The sequence below is a fragment of the Brassica napus genome, chromosome A6, assembly GCF_020379485.1.
Source record: "Brassica napus cultivar Da-Ae chromosome A6, Da-Ae, whole genome shotgun sequence".
In the NCBI taxonomy this organism is placed as follows: Eukaryota; Viridiplantae; Streptophyta; class Magnoliopsida; order Brassicales; family Brassicaceae; genus Brassica; species Brassica napus.
The window spans coordinates 28577480-28597170 of NC_063439.1; the positions used below are offsets into that span (position 1 = coordinate 28577480).

At 30.9% G+C, this 19691-nt stretch overlaps 3 protein-coding genes across 3 annotated transcripts; 1 reads left to right on the forward strand and 2 right to left on the reverse strand.

Moving 5' to 3' along the window:
- The first annotated feature begins 28 nt into the window (after positions 1 to 28).
- LOC106352479 (alkane hydroxylase MAH1-like) lies at positions 29 to 2984 on the forward strand. The gene has a single exon (XM_013792101.2). The coding sequence runs from the start codon at positions 313 to 315 to the stop codon at positions 1996 to 1998; it is 1686 nt and encodes a 561-aa protein (XP_013647555.2). The 5' UTR covers positions 29 to 312; the 3' UTR covers positions 1999 to 2984.
- A 661-nt stretch (positions 2985 to 3645) lies between these two features.
- Positions 3646 to 6413, reverse strand: LOC106352478 (alkane hydroxylase MAH1-like). The gene has a single exon (XM_013792100.3). It carries the CDS (start codon positions 5308 to 5310, stop codon positions 3763 to 3765), a length of 1548 nt encoding a protein of 515 aa, XP_013647554.2. The 5' UTR covers positions 5311 to 6413; the 3' UTR covers positions 3646 to 3762.
- A 10600-nt stretch (positions 6414 to 17013) lies between these two features.
- Positions 17014 to 18746, reverse strand: LOC106352477 (alkane hydroxylase MAH1). Its single transcript, XM_013792099.3, has one exon. It carries the CDS (start codon positions 18659 to 18661, stop codon positions 17129 to 17131), a length of 1533 nt encoding a protein of 510 aa, XP_013647553.1. The 5' UTR covers positions 18662 to 18746; the 3' UTR covers positions 17014 to 17128.
- Positions 18747 to 19691: the final 945 nt, after the last annotated feature.

Consider the following 19691-nt stretch of genomic DNA (forward strand, 5'->3'; position numbering starts at 1 on the left):
GTACGTTATGACTTATGATCAAGCATATCAGAAAGGTTACTGCAGAGTTTTAATACAAGCAACAAATTTGGATACATATTTCTATGATTAACACAACTAGTACAGGCAATAAATTTGGGTTAAGATTTCTAATTTAAGCCCAATGGTATAGTATATTTTGACATCTTCCATTTCCATTACTTCACCATCAAGAAATCTCTTCCAAATTATCATTAATGAACATCATGTGATCCTTGTTTATAGGGGACGAGGACCAGTATCTTCCTGAAACCTGTAGCACTCTTAAATTCGTCTGGTTATTAAATTGCAAACATGATTTTTCAAACATATATTGAGCGTGAATTCAAAGTTTCCTCTCTGCTTATCTGGTTGATGTGTGATCATGTGTCTATAAATCAAGTTCATTGTTCTTCTCTTATGTACCTCAAAAAACAACCCTCTCTAATGGCTTCAATAGGTTTATATGAAACATTAATAGCTTTCTTTATTTTCCTCACTTTCTGTTTCTTGTTTAACAAGAAACACTTTAGTTACTTACTCATCCAAAGAACCCTTAAAAGCTACCCCTGGAATTGGCCGGTTCTCGGTATGCTTCCCGGTGTGCTGGTGAGGCTCCACCGGATATATGACTGCAGCGTCGAGGTTCTCGAGAACTCCAACTTGACGTTCCAATTCAAGGGCCCATGGTTCGCTGGAATGGATATATTGGTCACAGTGTATCCAGCTAATATCCATTATATATTAAGCTCAAACTTTTCAAACTACATCAAAGGTCCTGAGTTCCAAGAAATTTTTGAAGCCTTTGGAGACGGGATCATCAACTCAGACTTAGAGCTATGGAGGAATATTAGGAAGGCGTCTCAGGTTATATTCAGCCATCAAAAGTACCAAAACTTCTCAAAAAGTACTACTCGAAGTAAACTCAAAGACGGGCTCCTACCTCTTCTCAGTCATTTTGCAGATGAAGAGATAGTTGTGGACTTGCAAGACGTGTTCCAGAGATTCATGTTCGACACAACCTTCATTTTCATCACCGGGTCCGATCCTAGAAGTCTCTCCGTTGAAATGCCTGAGGTTGAGTTTGCTAAAGCTCTTGATGATGTTGGAGAAGCGATTGTGTATAGGCATATCACACCAAGATTCTTGTGGAAGCTCCAAAAATGGTTTGGTATCGGAACAGAGAAGAAGATGGTGAAAGCTAATGCCGTTCTTGATCGTGTTTGTGCAAAATATATATCAGCCAAGAGAGAAGAGATAAGATCACAAGAGATTGCTGATGAAGAGAGTGAGGATCTGTTGACATCCCACATAAAGCTAGATGCAAGCAAGTACGAGCTCTTGAATCCTGAAGATGATAAGTTCCTCAGAGACTTCACAGTAGGTTTCATGGCAGCTGGGAGAGATTCAACGGCATGCACACTCACTTGGTTCTTCTGGATTTTGTCTGAAAACTCTAACGTGTTGTCCAAGATTCTCCAAGAAATCAACGAAAATGTACCAATAACTAGGTCTGACCAAGACAAGTCATCGTACTTGAACAAGCTGGTGTATCTACATGCAGCATTAAGTGAATCAATGAGGCTCTACCCACCAATACCATTCGAACGCAAGTCACCAATCAAACCGGATGTGCTTCCAAGCGGGCATAAAGTCAAATCAAATATCAATATTATGATATTTATTTACGCTATGGGGAGAATGAAAGACGTGTGGGGAGAAGATGCAGCGGAGTTCAAGCCAGAGAGATGGATTTCAGAGACAGGAGGGCTGAGACATGAGCCTTCTTACAAGTTCTTGTCGTTCAATGCCGGTCCAAGAACATGTTTAGGTAAGAATTTAGCTATGGATCTGATAAAGACAGTGATTGTGGAAATATTACAAGCGTATGAGATTAATGTCGTTAGTGGACAAAAGATTGAGGCAAAACCTGGTCTTATTCTTCACATGAAGCATGGGCTTAAAGTCACAATTGCTAAGAAATGTTCCAGCTTGGAGTAAAATGCATTTTGTATGGATTAGAAGGCTAAATAATGGAGTACAATGCTCATGCTTTTAAGTTATTTTCGTCACAAAAAGGAGCGTATTATGCGATTAATAAGGAGATCACAATGCATGGTCCACGCTAAGTATTTATTAATCAATGCTCCACTTAATCTCTTTCACACAATCGTTGATATAATTATTGTTTAATATGTTACAGATGTCATACATGTGATCTAAACTTTTAAGGGGCTGTAAACATAATAACGTAATTTCATCAATGACTTCCTCATCAAGGTTACTCCTTCAGTTACTTCAATGATAAAGAAAGCCTTTCAATTCAGTGATTTAATTTGCATTGTCAAATGTCAATCATGTGTGATCCTTGTTCATTGGAGATCACATCACACGCTGTTTTCCAGACATCAGCTGCGATATGAAACTGAAGATTTACCTTATTAAAATTTAATTAAACGTGGTGAAACACTATAGACTTTAATTTTCATGTGTATAAATCCAGTTACTTCTTATTCTTATCTAATTTACCCACTATCAAACTTCACTAGTGGCTTCTATCAGCTTATTTGGTTACATGCTTTCTCATCTTTTATTATTTTCTCATCAAGCAACACGTCCGTTACTTGCAAGTCCTAAATAAAGGGTCATGTGAGGAAAATCATAATAGGTTTTGAAATGTCGACAAATTAGTAAGAGGCAATGTAAATTTTGTAATGAAATGATATATCATGGATGACTGGTTGAGCTTTTTCTCATTTCTTTAGTTTTATTTATTTTCAAATTATCAAACATAGTCTATCATGATTTAACTTTACTTTTGAAAGTTAAAGATTACATCAAAACTCTACCAAATTTTGTAATCATGATGTAGCTTTTTCTAAAGATAGAACCAAAAAAAAGATTTTTTTCTATATATTTATTAGGCAAAAATCTTATATATTTTTCATTTAGACTGTAGATTTTTAACAAAAAAGAAGAAGATCATCCATAATAAATAAATTATAAAATCATAGATAAAATTAATTACTATTTTGATAGTATTTTTACTATATTTTTTTAAAATTATAGGTAATATTTATTTATTTACTTTTAAATATTTTATAGATTACTAAGTTTTTGAATAACATAAATTTTATTTATATATTACATTAGATAATTAAATAATAGAAAATCTATCAATTTATATTTTGTTTATTAGTATAAAATATTTTAATTAATGAAAAAATAATTATTTATATATACATCATATATCTTACATGATGTATTTTAAGATATTTACAGCAGAACTTATATATACATCCAAAATAACTACAGTGAACGACTATTTGAAAAAAAAAAATCTACAACAATAAATTTATACCTACAATCAACTCACATACAACATAATTGTACATGTAAGCTTTTAACGCTAGAATCCAACCAATCATCCACATCGGCATATATATCATAATAATTGAAACTATGATCTTATGTTTTTTTATAAATTAAAACTCGTTCTTTATGGAAAGATGATTTATTAAATGAATAAATAAAAACTGAAAGAGAATGGCATACAGTTTTTTTTAATGTTGACCTGAAATTAAAAAAAAAATACTGGATAATTTAATTATTCTTTATCCTTTCCAGATTTATTTATATATTAGAAAAAATTTAATTTAATTTTATTGGATGAACCACTTAAAAAGTGATATGAGATTTCCACACTTAAGGGAGGGCCAAAGGAAGCATTGACTGTGGATAATATAAGATTATGCTTCGGAAAATTCAGACCAAACATGTCTTAGTGACTGTGACTTTAAGACCATGTTTTGTGTGGAGAATAACAGAAGGAGCTGGTTCGATCTTTTGCCCTTCAACCATCTTAATCTCGTAGTTTTGTATGATTTTCACAGCCACACTCTTCATTTGCGTCAAAGCCACTTCTTTCCCCAAACAAGTTCTTGGACCAGCGTTAAAGGACAAGAACTTATAAGACGGCTCATGTACCGACTTCCCACTCTCAGAAACCCATCTCTCCGGTTTAAACTCCAATGCATCTTCTCCCCAAACCGTTTTCATTCTCCCTAATGAGTAAAGACAGAACAGAATCTTCGAGTTGGCTTCCACTTTGTGTCCGCTCGGAAGAACGTCGGTTTTAGTAGGAGACTTGTGTTGAAAGGGAACCGGTGGATAGAGTCTGAGGGCTTCACAAATTGCACCATGCAGATACACCAACTTCTTTAACTCTTGTGGATTGAATGAATCAGAATCATCATCATCATCATCGGTCTTTGTTTTTGGTGATAGAACTGTCTTGATTTCTTGACGAATCTTGTCCATTGCTTCTGGAAACTTAAGGAGAAGCCAGAAGAGCCAAGTGAGACCAGATCCTGTCGTGTCTCGGCCCGCTAACATGAAGGTCAAGATCGTGTCTCTAAGGAATCTGTCGTCACTCGGATCCAACAGCTTGTACTTGGTGGTTTCCAAGTTCATGTAAGACGTCAGCAAATCTTGAGAAGCAGGAGGAGAATCTATATTTGTGATGACCTCATCTCTCTTAGAAGCTATGTACTTGGAGCAAACACGATCAAAAGTAGCACGAGCCTTCGTCATCTTCTTCTCATCTCCTAGACCAATGAAGCTTTCCATCTTCCACAAGATCTCCGGCTTGACGTGTCTGAAGAATATGGCTTCCTCTGCATCGTCCAAAGCTCTCGCAAACTCTATTTCCGGCATCTCAACCGAGAGACAACCTGGATCATACCCGGTCGCTAAAACACACGTAGTGTCGAACGTGAATCTTTGGAAAACATCTTCCAAGTTCACAACGAGTTTCTCATTAGCAACATGGTCGAGAAGTGGGACAAGCCCTTTCTCTAGCTTACTCATGCTTGTAGCTAATGAAAACTTTTGAAACTCGGGATGCATCATCATGCTTTGAGCTGACTTCCTCAGATCCTTCCACAGCTCCGAATCCGCGTTGAAAATCCCATCTCCCAAAACGTCGAACAGCTTCTTGAACTCGGGACCTTTAGGGTAGTTTGAGAAGTTTGAGCTCATGATGTGGTGGATGTTAGAAGGATCAACCGTGACCAACATGTCGAGGCCCGCGTAACACGGGCCTTTGCAAAAGTAGGTTAAGTTTGTGACCTCGAGAATCTCGGTTATGAAGTCGTAAACACGGTGGATTTCAACGAGCAAACCAGGGATCACACCGAGGAAAGGCCAGTTTGTGGGACACAGACGGTGAGGTTTCTTATTGATCAAGAAATGTCGAAAGAGAAAAAAGCAAAGGAAAGCAATGGAGATTTCAAACAAGCTTAGGAAAGCCATTAGAGATGAATTAAAGGGTCTTTTCTTGTTATTAGATAATACTAAATGGCTGCTTGGTTCCAGATTATATATAAGAATTAAGCATTGCCTTTGTGCATCTTTTTGAAACTGGTGATGTGTCTACATCGACTGAATAGGTGAATGATAAGATGGAATAAATTTTATTTTTTGGTAACTGTGTCCTCTTTTGTTTGTTTGGTATTTGCAGGTTTGTCGGAAGTCAAAATATCTTCTGTAAAACAGTGCATGTTACATATATATTACCCATTCAGTTATAACTATTTTAGTATAGCAACAAATATTACTGGATCATGCATTTTTAAATACAGTTCACATACACTAATAGTCTTTTTTGGGTCAAATACACTAGGTGATCTAGATTCTCATCTATATTCTGAAAACGCGAGAATTTTGTAGGTTGCCGATGCAGATGCATGCCTAGCTTGATTGCAGATAATAAAATACATCTACAAACTATTTTTTTTACTTAAAATCAACTAATATTTCAAAAAAAAATTATTTTTTCTGCATTGGATAGCATGTCGTGATTAATCCCATAAATTTTAAAATTAACTAAAATAATCATATTGTCATTTAATTCAATAAATATCATTGTCTAATTAACTAGAAAACTTTTGATAACTTTTTAAAAAAAAATCATATGCATGTATCTCTTTATATGCTCAATTATTTTTTAAAAATGTTAAAAAATATGAAAGAATCATATGCATGTAGCTCTTTATAGATTTTCTTATTTTTAGTAACATCTTTTGTGAACAAGTTTTAGTAACAAATATGTTGACTAGCTCTCTCGGTTACTACTTTTCAAATTTTGAAATCTGCAATGGACTGGTTAAATGTACAGATTAATATTAACAAATATACCATAATAATGAAGATTTTATACTTTTTATGATAAAAATATTTTTCTAATCAAATTTAAGCGTTAGTTGTCAGCCTTTCCTATTATTCTAAAATGTTCAACATGATTATATATCCAATATAAGCTACGATAAAAAAGATTTTGGCTACTTCAAATATTATATAACCTGTATTGCAATAGCATGATTAATCTTACTTCTATATAATTAGCATATGAAAACATGTTCATATAAGGGGTGTTTTTCAAAACCAACCCATATTTTCAAGTCAAATCCAAAACCAACCCTTTTTTTTTTGTCCATACTATTCATCAATAAAATTTCCATACTATCCTTATGTTTTTGAATTATTCACAAAATTGCCATTTTTATTTATTTTTTTATTAATTTCGAAATTAACAAAAAATCAAATACACCCTAACCATTTCTTCTTATTTACAAAAATGCCATCATCATCAATTTTTCCAACCACCATGAACCACCATTTTTGAGCTCTAAAGCTCTAGAATTCAATTTTCAACCACTTTTTTTTCTCATTATAACCCAAAAAACTTCATTTTCTCTCATCTCCTCTACATTTCCATCTAAAAAACTCTCATAACTATCATTTTCATAATCACAAACTTCATATTTTCGAGTTTCTTCATTAGTGAATCGTTAAAGATGCTTCTTTTTGCTCATATTTGGAGTTTAGACGGTTGAAAAGGTTGGAAACAAGCTTTACACATGAAAAATGTAACTATTTACATGATTTTCGTTCTTTTTCAGATCTGTGTCGCGACGGTAGACTGTTTTGTATGTCTACGCCTCCGTGGAGACTTACGATGCAGTCTATTTGTCAACGCACGGGTTAGTTTTGCAATTGAGCAGACAAATTTTTTTTCTAACGCAGACTTCCCCAGTAGTCTCCGTCTTTACCTTTGACAACAAAAATAAAACTTTCGGTAGACTTACTAAGACGTCTACCTAAAAGAGGTTAGTTTTTCATTTGACCGAACTTTTGACTTTTCAAAATAGACTTCAACGGAAGTCTACAAAATGTAGACTGCCAACAAAGTCTATAAAAGGTCAGTTTTGCATTTGACCAAAACTTTGACTTCGTGGAATATGTTAGTTTTGTGTTTGACCAAAAAGTTTAAAAAGCAATCAAAAATTTATTAAATTGTAGACTTCATATGCAGTCTTCTTATCTTAAAAAAAAAATGTAGACTGCGTATAAAGTCTACTTTTTTATTTTGGTCAAATGCAAAACCAACCCGTCGGATTTGAGAGTAGACTTCACAAGAAGTCTACACACCCGTAGACGTTCATTTTAATCTACTGATTTGAAGTCAAACTTGGTCAATTGCAAAACTAACCTCTTTCAAAAAAATTCAAACATGTAGACTACATATGAAGTCTAGTTCTGAAAGTCAAATCTTGGATGAATTCTGGTCAATTGCAAAAAGTAACCTTTTTAAATTGTAGACTGAAATGAAAGTCTACATGTACAAAATTACAACTTTTATTCAACTATAGAAAGCAACCCGTAAAATGGTCAATTGCAAAAACCAACCCAAAGAGTAGACCTATTTGACAGTCTACGTCTGTAAACTGAAAAGAACGTCAACATCTTCAGAGACTAAATATTAAGTCTTCATAGAAAAATCTATAAAAATGTGAATTTGTGTATTATTCATTAAATTTTTTTCTAGTTTTTTTGTTTGACAGTGTGTGTTAGTTAATCCTAATGGGTTTGAGTGATTTTGAAAATAATTTTTTTTTTTATAATTATGAAGGTATAATTCATTTGATTTGACAATGTTGTTAGCTAATAATTGTAGACGTATTTCTAAGTCTTCGTTTATAGTTTTGCTAGTAAGGCTGAGCTTGTTTCAAAGCTGAAGTCGGTGACTGTGGAATATAATTTTACATTTTCAGCATATAAGACAACAAAAACTCTGTATGTGGCTAAGTGTCGTGTTCAAGGATGTGGTTGGAAACTTAGAGCGAGTGTGAAGTATGGGCCAAAGACATTTTGGGTGACAAAATATTCGAAAAAGATGAAGAATCGGAAAGGTTGAAGAATGTTCCTTGTGCATGATGGCTGTACACATGGTAAACTTCTTGAAATGATACAAGAAGATTATGATCTGGACAACAAAATTGAGAAGATGGTGCTAACCTATTCCTTACCAAACATCATTTAAAACAAATGACTCCGAATAGGAATATACTCCTCTTATGCCTGTCACGAATAATCGACAAGTACGGAACTTGATCGAGTTATCTAAGACACACTTTGTACGCCTTTGTGTATCAAGCCTGCGCCAATACACTAAAAAAATTTGGATTGACTATATGTTAAATAATAAGTGTAGACGTTTTTGTAAATCTACAAATGTAGACTGCAGTTGAAGTCTACGTCGTAAATTCTATTAAAAGTGTATTTGTGTATTATTCATCATATTTTTTCATGATTTAATTATTTTACAGTGTATGTTAGTAAAATTTTAATGGTCTTGGATGAATTTCACAATTTAATGTGTTATAATTATACACTTGATACTTATTGCAAATTGTTTTGATTAGTATTATTCTTGAAAATTTTTGGGAAAATTTTGTATAGATTTTCTTCTTCTCACATGTGTGTTAGTTATTATTTTAGCTTATGGTGGTTTTACTTGTTTGGTTGGTTAGATCTTGTGAAAAAATTGATATCTAACAAAAAATTAATAATATCATACAAGTGAAAACAACTAAAAATGAATACAATGTTTATAGATTATGCATTAAAAAATTATTTAAAAATTAATATTTTATTATGAAAGTTATTACAGAGCAATATATTAAAAAGTATTCTTGAGTATGTTTGATTTTTCATAATCTTGATGCTTCAAATAAAGTCTTGGAAAAAGTACCTGCCAAATAAGATAGAGTTATGAGAAAAACATAAGATAAAAAATAAAATCATATTTTAGTAGACTTTTTATTAAGTCTACGTAAAGTTATTGTTTAGTAGACTTTAGTTGAAGTCTACACTAATGGAAAATTTTCATATTTAAAAGTGTGCATTTAGAAAATTTGAAAATATTTTGTTCTGAAAAATATTTCAAAAATGGTTTTTTGTCATCCTTGTAACAAAGCAAAAAGATAATGTATGAATCTATAAATTTAGTTCATTATAAACACAAAATATCTTATAATGAATATATGGAAAGCTTACATTTTTGGGAAGATGATTTGAAAATATTGGAAGAGAATACCTGCAAAATAAAATAAAATTTTAAAAAATAAGATAAAAATTAAAATCATATTTGAGTAAACTTCTAATGAAATTTGCTTAAAATTCAAGGCTAGTAGACTTCATTTGAAGTCTACCAGCCGTAAGTTTTAAGTAGATTTCAAATGAAGTCTACTCTATCAAAAAAAATAGGGGACATTTGCTAAAACCAACCCAAATATTCAAGTCAAATGTAAAAGTGTACCCCACTTTCAGTCAAATGCAAAACCAACCTAAAGGAGTAGTGAAAGTACTATTTCACCCTTATGACCAAACAAAAAACATAAATATATTTTACGTTTCTATCCTTTGGAAGTCTACACGTAATAAAAGAAGTCTACATATATATAGACTTCCTACGAAGTCTACTTTATAGACTTGTTTTGTAGTCTACACTCTAATTTGGTCTACTAATTTAATTTTGAAAATGTATAAAAATAATTATTGTGATATTTTTAATTAATCATCAATATAATGGATAATATGAAGTAAATAAATTAAAATTTCATATAATCGAACAATTTTGAAGAATATATACTAATTTGGTTATCATGTGCTAGACTATGTTCATAGTTTAGAAACAAAAGGTTCTAACATGTTATGTCTTTTAGTAGTTGATTTCATAGGGTTAGATTTTAGATTTTGTTTTTTTTTTGTTTTATTAACTTAAATCTGCATATTAATGTTTAGTAGTTTATATTTTGTATAAATGAGACTTTTTGATTATCAAGCAAAACATTTAGGGTTTGATATTTGTGGTTTAGGGTTTCGTAGACCTACAATAAAGTCTATTTATCTGAAGACGTCTTTTTCAGTCTATATTTTTCAATTTGTTTTACAAAAAATCATTATATTTAAACTAAGTTAAGTTCCTTAAGAATAAAAAAGTGAAATCATATACTATAACTATTAAAAAATAAAGAAATAAATTTAATAAATCATATATTAAAATTATTAAAATAATAAAGAATAAACAACAATAATTAAATTATTATAGTAGACTTCCAAAAAGGTCTACTATGTTATAGTAAGATCTACTCCAAAATTTTAATTTTAGTAGACTTCAAACGAAGTCTACAGTATCGTAAATTTTAACCTAGTTACATTTTTGTCTCCCTATATAAACAAAATTTATTCAATCTCTCTCTAAAGTGGCTGCACAAGTTCTTAAAACTCTCTCCCTTCTCTCTAAAACTTTCTTTCTTCTCTCTAAAATTCTCTCAATTGTTTCTAAATCTCTCTCATTATCTTCTTTCTCTCTAAAATTTTCTCAAGTCTTTCTCACAATATTATCTTGTCATTTTAGATATTATGATTCATGGTTTTCATCTTCTCCTTTAAAAAATGTAAGTTTTCGATCTATAGATTTTAAATGTGTATTTTATGTTTATTTCTCACAATATTATCTTTTTTTGGTAGGTATTATCACTCATGGATTTCATCATCTCCTCTAAAAATGTAAGTTTTAGATTAATAGATTTTAAATATGTATTTACATGTTTATATTCAAATAAATTTATAGATCAAGCTCTCTACATTAATTTGCTACTAGTTTACCTTATAAATTATATTATGTAAAGTATTTTCAGATTTAAAATTATTTTCACATTTCAAAATATATAGATTTTTTCAGATCTGAAAATTATCAGACAGTGTAGACTTCTAAAGAAGTTTACTAAAGCTTGCAGACTTCATATGAAGTTTACTAAACCATAAAGTTTAAGCAGACTTCATTGGAAGTCTACAAAAATATGACTTTAATTTTTTTTCTATGTTTTTTAATAATTTTATCTTATTTTGCAGGTATTTTCTTCCATAGTTGTTCTCTTCTCCTCCTAGAAATGTAAGGTTTACATCTATAGATTTAAAATATGTGTTCTAGTATTTATATTCAAATAAAGTTACATATTAAAATTCATATTAATATGTCTTTAATTTATAACTATTTTGTCTATTAAATCATATTTTTAAAAGTTTTTTAGATTTAAACTTATTTCATATTTTTAATGTATTATTTTTCAGATCTATTTTTTTTGATAGAGTAGACTTCATTTGAAATCTACTTAAAACTTACGGCTGGTAGACTTCAAATGAAGTCTACTAGCCTTGAATTTTAAGCAAATTTCATTAGAAGTTTACTCAAATATGATTTTAATTTTTATCTTATTTTTTAAAATTTTATTTTATTTTGCAGGTATTCTCTTCCAATATTTTCAAATCATCTTCCCAAAAATGTAAGCTTTCCATATATTCATTATAAGATATTTTGTGTTTATAATGAACTAAATTTATAGATTCATACATTATCTTTTTGCTTTGTTACAAGGATGACAAAAAACCATTTTTGAAATATTTTTCAGAACAAAGTATTTTCAAATTTTCTAAATGCACACTTTTAAATATGAAAATTTTCCATTAGTGTAGACTTCAACTAAAGTCTACTAAACAATAACTTTACGTAGACTTAATAAAAAGTCTACTAAAATATGATTTTATTTTTTATCTTATGTTTTTCTCATAACTCTATCTTATTTGGCAGGTACTTTTTCCAAGACTTTATTTGAAGCATCAAGATTATGAAAAATCAAACATACTCAAGAATACTTTTTAATATATTGCTCTGTAATAACTTTCATAATAAAATATTAATTTTTAAATAATTTTTTAATGCATAATCTATAAACATTGTATTCATTTTTAGTTGTTTTCACTTGTATGATATTATTAATTTTTTGTTAGATATCAATTTTTTCACAAGATCTAACCAACCAAACAAGTAAAACCACCATAAGCTAAAATAATAACTAACACACATGTGAGAAGAAGAAAATCTATACAAAATTTTCCCAAAAATTTTCAAGAATAATACTAATCAAAACAATTTGCAATAAGTATCAAGTGTATAATTATAACACATTAAATTGTGAAATTCATCCAAGACCATTAAAATTTTACTAACATACACTGTAAAATAATTAAATCATGAAAAAATATGATGAATAATACACAAATACACTTTTAATAGAATTTACGACGTAGACTTCAACTGCAGTCTACATTTGTAGATTTACAAAAACGTCTACACTTATTATTTAACATATAGTCAATCCAAATTTTTTTAGTGTATTGGCGCAGGCTTGATACACAAAGGCGTACAAAGTGTGTCTTAGATAACTCGATCAAGTTCCGTACTTGTCGATTATTCGTGACAGGCATAAGAGGAGTATATTCCTATTCGGAGTCATTTGTTTTAAATGATGTTTGGTAAGGAATAGGTTAGCACCATCTTCTCAATTTTGTTGTCCAGATCATAATCTTCTTGTGTCATTTCAAGAAGTTTACCATGTGTACAGCCATCATGCACAAGGAACATTCTTCAACCTTTCCGATTCTTCATCTTTTTCGAATATTTTGTCACCCAAAATGTCTTTGGCCCATACTTCACACTCGCTCTAAGTTTCCAACCACATCCTTGAACACGACACTTAGCCACATACAGAGTTTTTGTTGTCTTATATGCTGAAAATGTAAAATTATATTCCACAGTCACCGACTTCAGCTTTGAAACAAGCTCAGCCTTACTAGCAAAACTATAAACGAAGACTTAGAAATACGTCTACAATTATTAGCTAACAACATTGTCAAATCAAATGAATTATACCTTCATAATTATAAAAAAAAAATTATTTTCAAAATCACTCAAACCCATTAGGATTAACTAACACACACTGTCAAACAAAAAAACTAGAAAAAAATTTAATGAATAATACACAAATTCACATTTTTATAGATTTTTCTATGAAGACTTAATATTTAGTCTCTGAAGATGTTGACGTTCTTTTCAGTTTACAGACGTAGACTGTCAAATAGGTCTACTCTTTGGGTTGGTTTTTGCAATTGACCATTTTACGGGTTGCTTTCTATAGTTGAATAAAAGTTGTAATTTTGTACATGTAGACTTTCATTTCAGTCTACAATTTAAAAAGGTTACTTTTTGCAATTGACCAGAATTCATCCAAGATTTGACTTTCAGAACTAGACTTCATATGTAGTCTACATGTTTGAATTTTTTTGAAAGAGGTTAGTTTTGCAATTGACCAAGTTTGACTTCAAATCAGTAGATTAAAATGAACGTCTACGGGTGTGTAGACTTCTTGTGAAGTCTACTCTCAAATCCGACGGGTTGGTTTTGCATTTGACCAAAATAAAAAAGTAGACTTTATACGCAGTCTACATTTTTTTTTTAAGATAAGAAGACTGCATATGAAGTCTACAATTTAATAAATTTTTGATTGCTTTTTAAACTTTTTGGTCAAACACAAAACTAACATATTCCACGAAGTCAAAGTTTTGGTCAAATGCAAAACTGACCTTTTATAGACTTTGTTGGCAGTCTACATTTTGTAGACTTCCGTTGAAGTCTATTTTGAAAAGTCAAAAGTTCGGTCAAATGAAAAACTAACCTCTTTTAGGTAGACGTCTTAGTAAGTCTACCGAAAGTTTTATTTTTGTTGTCAAAGGTAAAGACGGAGACTACTGGGGAAGTCTGCGTTAGAAAAAAAATTTGTCTGCTCAATTGCAAAACTAACCCGTGCGTTGACAAATAGACTGCATCGTAAGTCTCCACGGAGGCGTAGACATACAAAACAGTCTACCGTCGCGACACAGATCTGAAAAAGAACGAAAATCATGTAAATAGTTACATTTTTCATGTGTAAAGCTTGTTTCCAACCTTTTCAACCGTCCAAACTCCAAATATGAGCAAAAAGAAGCATCTTTAACGATTCACTAATGAAGAAACTCGAAAATATGAAGTTTGTGATTATGAAAATGATAGTTATGAGAGTTTTTTAGATGGAAATGTAGAGGAGATGAGAGAAAATGAAGTTTTTTGGGTTATAATGAGAAAAAAAAGTGGTTGAAAATTGAATTCTAGAGCTTTAGAGCTCAAAAATGGTGGTTCATGGTGGTTGGAAAAATTGATGATGATGGCATTTTTGTAAATAAGAAGAAATGGTTAGGGTGTATTTGATTTTTTGTTAATTTCGAAATTAATAAAAAAATAAATAAAAATGGCAATTTTGTGAATAATTCAAAAACATAAGGATAGTATGGAAATTTTATTGATGAATAGTATGGACAAAAAAAAAAGGGTTGGTTTTGGATTTGACTTGAAAATATGGGTTGGTTTTGAAAAACACCCAAAAAATAGATCTGAAAAATAATACAATAAAAATATGAAATAAGTTTAAATCTAAAAAACTTTTAAAAATATGATTTAATAGACAAAATAGTTATAAATTAAAGACATATTAATATGAATTTTAATATGTAACTTTATTTGAATATAAATACTAGAACACATATTTTAAATCTATAGATGTAAACCTTACATTTCTAGGAGGAGAAGAGAACAACTATGGAAGAAAATACCTGCAAAATAAGATAAAATTATTAAAAAACATAGAAAAAAAATTAAAGTCATATTTTTGTAGACTTCCAATGAAGTCTGCTTAAACTTTATGGTTTAGTAAACTTCATATGAAGTCTGCAAGCTTTAGTAAACTTCTTTAGAAGTCTACACTGTCTGATAATTTTCAGATCTGAAAAAATCTATATATTTTGAAATGTGAAAATAATTTTAAATCTGAAAATACTTTACATAATATAATTTATAAGGTAAACTAGTAGCAAATTAATGTAGAGAGCTTGATCTATAAATTTATTTGAATATAAACATGTAAATACATATTTAAAATCTATTAATCTAAAACTTACATTTTTAGAGGAGATGATGAAATCCATGAGTGATAATACCTACCAAAAAAAGATAATATTGTGAGAAATAAACATAAAATACACATTTAAAATCTATAGATCGAAAACTTACATTTTTTAAAGGAGAAGATGAAAACCATGAATCATAATATCTAAAATGACAAGATAATATTGTGAGAAAGACTTGAGAAAATTTTAGAGAGAAAGAAGATAATGAGAGAGATTTAGAAACAATTGAGAGAATTTTAGAGAGAAGAAAGAAAGTTTTAGAGAGAAGGGAGAGAGTTTTAAGAACTTGTGCAGCCACTTTAGAGAGAGATTGAATAAATTTTGTTTATATAGGGAGACAAAAATGTAACTAGGTTAAAATTTACGATACTGTAGACTTCGTTTGAAGTCTACTAAAATTAAAATTTTGGAGTAGATCTTACTATAACATAGTAGACCTTTTTGGAAGTCTACTATAATAATTTAATTATTGTTGTTTATTCTTTATTATTTTAATAATTTTAATATATGATTTATTAAATTTATTTCTTTATTTTTTAATAGTTATAGTATATGATTTCACTTTTTTATTCTTAAGGAACTTAACTTAGTTTAAATATAATGATTTTTTTGTAAAACAAATTGAAAAATATAGACTGAAAAAGACGTCTTCAGATAAATAGACTTTATTGTAGGTCTACGAAACCCTAAACCACAAATATCAAACCCTAAATGTTTTGCTTGATAATCAAAAAGTCTCATTTATACAAAATATAAACTACTAAACATTAATATGCAGATTTAAGTTAATAAAACAAAAAAAAAACAAAATCTAAAATCTAACCCTATGAAATCAACTACTAAAAGACATAACATGTTAGAACCTTTTGTTTCTAAACTATGAACATAGTCTAGCACATGATAACCAAATTAGTATATATTCTTCAAAATTGTTCGATTATATGAAATTTTAATTTATTTACTTCATATTATCCATTATATTGATGATTAATTAAAAATATCACAATAATTATTTTTATACATTTTCAAAATTAAATTAGTAGACCAAATTAGAGTGTAGACTACAAAACAAGTCTATAAAGTAGACTTCGTAGGAAGTCTATATATATGTAGACTTCTTTTATTACGTGTAGACTTCCAAAGGATAGAAACGTAAAATATATTTATGTTTTTTGTTTGGTCATAAGGGTGAAATAGTACTTTCACTACTCCTTTAGGTTGGTTTTGCATTTGACTGAAAGTGGGGTACACTTTTACATTTGACTTGAATATTTGGGTTGGTTTTAGCAAATGTCCCTCATATAAGCCACTAATATATTGTTCCCCAAAAGCGCAAGTTCCCCAAAAGCCCAAGTTCCCCACCAGCTGTAAAATCTTACCTATTCAAAATAAATTGCTTAGCTCTTGTAGCTCGTCCTTTCTGTGTACGCAAATAAATGCAACACATGAAACACGATCGACTATGTTCGACGCTCGAGCAAATTATTGAGGAAGAGAGGACCAAGGTAAGCGACAAACTATAAAAAATAAAGTAAGTTCATAGGTTGAATAAAATAAGTTTATATGAACAAAATACAAATAAACTAAAGTGAATATGGTTTTCTATAGTTTCTATAAGTATAATTATATCCTCTTTTTAACCACAGGAAGAAAATTTTCTATAGATTCTATAAATTTTAGTATATGATTTGATTTGCACTAAAATAATATTATGGATCCGGAACTTTTGCCCACATCCATATATTTTACTCAAAATCACAAAACTACCAATACTTTCTGAAATAATTATATTTTATTAGATAACAATCAAGCTGACATGAGATTTCCATATTTCATGAGAGGACAAGGAAATAATTACGTCAACTGTCCACGTTTCTAGTCATAACATTCAGACCAAACATCTCTTAGAAACCGTGACTTTAAGACCATGCTTCATGTGGAGAATAATAGAAGGAGCTGGCTCGACTTTGTGCCCTTCAACGACCTTAATATCATAGTTTTGTATGATTTTCACAGCCACTGTCTTCATTTGCATCATAGCCACTTCTTTCCCTAGACAAGTTCTTGGACCTGCGTTAAATGATAAGAACTTATAAGATGGCTCATGTACTGACGTTCCATTCTCAGTAATCCATCTCTCCGGTTTAAATTCCAATGCATCTTCTCCCCAAACCGACTTCATTCTCCCTAATGAATAGAGACAGAACAAAATCTTTGAGCCGGCATCGACTTTGTGTCCGCTTGGAAGAACGTCGGTTTTAGTTGGAGACTTGTGTTGGAAGGGAACAGGTGGATAGAGCCTTAGGGCTTCACAAATTGCACCATGTAAATAAACTAACTTCTTCAGCTCCTGGGGATTGAATGAACCATAATCATCAGTCTTGGTTCTTGGAGATATATTTTTGTTGATTTCTTGAAGAATCTTGGTTATTGCTTCTTCGTTCTTACATAGAAGCCAGAAGAACCAAGTGAGTGCTGAGCCTGTGGTGTCTCTACCAGCTAACATGAAGCTCAAGACCGTGTCCCTAAGGAACCTGTCATCATTAGGATTCAACAACTTGTACTTGGTCGTGTCCACATTCAAGTACGCCGTCAGCAAATCTTTAGAACCACTATTATTAGTCCCACGGCTTATGTCATCTCTCTTGGAAGATATGCACTTAAAGCAAGCACGGTCCAGAATGTTGTGAGCTCTTTTCAGCTTCAACTCATCTCCAAGCCCAAACAATCTTTGCATCTTCCACACCATCTCCGGCTTGACATGTCTGTAGAAAATAGCTTCCTCGGCATCATCTAAAGCTCTTGCAAACTCAATTTCAGGCATCTCAACCGAGAGACAACCTGGATCATACCCGGTCGCTAAAACAAAGGTACTGTCGAACGTGAATCTTTGAAACACGTCTTGCAAGTCCACAACGAGTTTCTCTTTAGCAACATGGTCAAGAAGTGGGACAAGCCCTTTCTCTAGCTTATTCAAGCTTGTAGCTATTGAAAAGCTTTGAAACTCTGGATTCATCATCATGCTTTGAGCTGATTTTCTAAGATCCTTCCACAGCTCTGAATCTACGTTGAAAATCCCATCTCCCAAAACGTCGAATAGCTTCTTGAACTCGGTCCCTTTAGGGTAGTTAGAGAAGTTTGAGCTCATAATGTGGTGGATATTAGCAGGATCAACGGTGAACAACATGTCGAGGCCCCCTAAAAAGGGGCCTTTGAAAAGATAGTTTAAGTTCCCATGCTCAAGAACCTCAGTTATAAAGTCATAAACACGAGGGATCTCTAGGAGCAAACCGGGAAGCATACCAAGGAACGGCCAGTTTGTGAGAAAGGAGGGGTGAGGTTTCTTGCTGATCAAGAAAATTTGAAAGATGAGGAAACAAAAGAAAGCAATTGAGATATCAAGTAAGCTTACCAAAGCCATTACGGAGAAATTTTAAAATAGAGATATCACACTAAAGGGGAAGGTTAATATAAAGGATGAAACTGTTGGAGATAACACATTCGAAATATGCAAAGGACTTAAATAATATATATTGGACTTAGGTTATTCTACTTACGGCCAACAGATTAGAAAATAGAAACCAGAAAGCATCGTGTTTAATTTGTCTCCTTTGAAATTGATTAAATGTCAGTGTCTCAGCAATCATAACACGAGGGATCTTACCTTATCTTTAAGGTGATTATGTACTCTTTTGTTTGTTTGGTATTGTAGCTTTATGCATGTCAAATCTTTCGAAAACCAATGGTCCAGTGCATGGGACGTATTACTATAATTGTTAAGTAAAAGCCAACTTCCAGCTGCGTTTGTCTAACCAATATGGGAGCTTTGTATATTAATAATTGTTAATTTTGTTTGATAACTAAAAAACATTATGTACATAAATTATTTGTATATATATGGGAGCTTTGTATATATATATATATTCTGAATATATTTAGTTAATTTTTAATTTATTTTATCTTTCTCTAAATATTTTTACTAAATTTATATTAGAATATTTTATATTATTATTTCTCTTTTATAAAACTAATACATAGTACAGTTAATACATCAAAAGGGTTATTAATTGTTGACAAAATAGTAAGTCATATTTTACAGCAAATTCACTATATATATTTTATATTTACAGTTTCTATCACATAGTTTTTATTGAAAATTACATTAAATCATAACTGTTATCTTCACTCAGTTATCATACTACATATATATCGCCAATGGAAGCCTTAGACGGTTATACAAATCGATGTTCAAAAGAAAAGTCAGTAAAAAAAGTTTTTCAATTCAATACGGGAACAAAAGGAAGGTAGTTAGCTTTAACGGAAGAAATTGTATGTAATGACAATATTGCCGCTTTAACAATGTTAGTTGTTTGCTACAAAAAAAAATCAGGTGTCCATAGTATTCGACTCAATCTGTGCCGTTTGTAATAATTGATCTGAAAGGAACAATA

Coding starts and splice junctions, on each gene's coding strand:
- LOC106352479 (XM_013792101.2), top strand. CDS start 313: ATGATTTTTCAAACATATATTGAGCGTGAATTCAAAGTTTCCTCTCTG.
- LOC106352478 (XM_013792100.3), bottom strand. CDS start 5,310: ATGGCTTTCCTAAGCTTGTTTGAAATCTCCATTGCTTTCCTTTGCTTT.
- LOC106352477 (XM_013792099.3), bottom strand. CDS start 18,661: ATGGCTTTGGTAAGCTTACTTGATATCTCAATTGCTTTCTTTTGTTTC.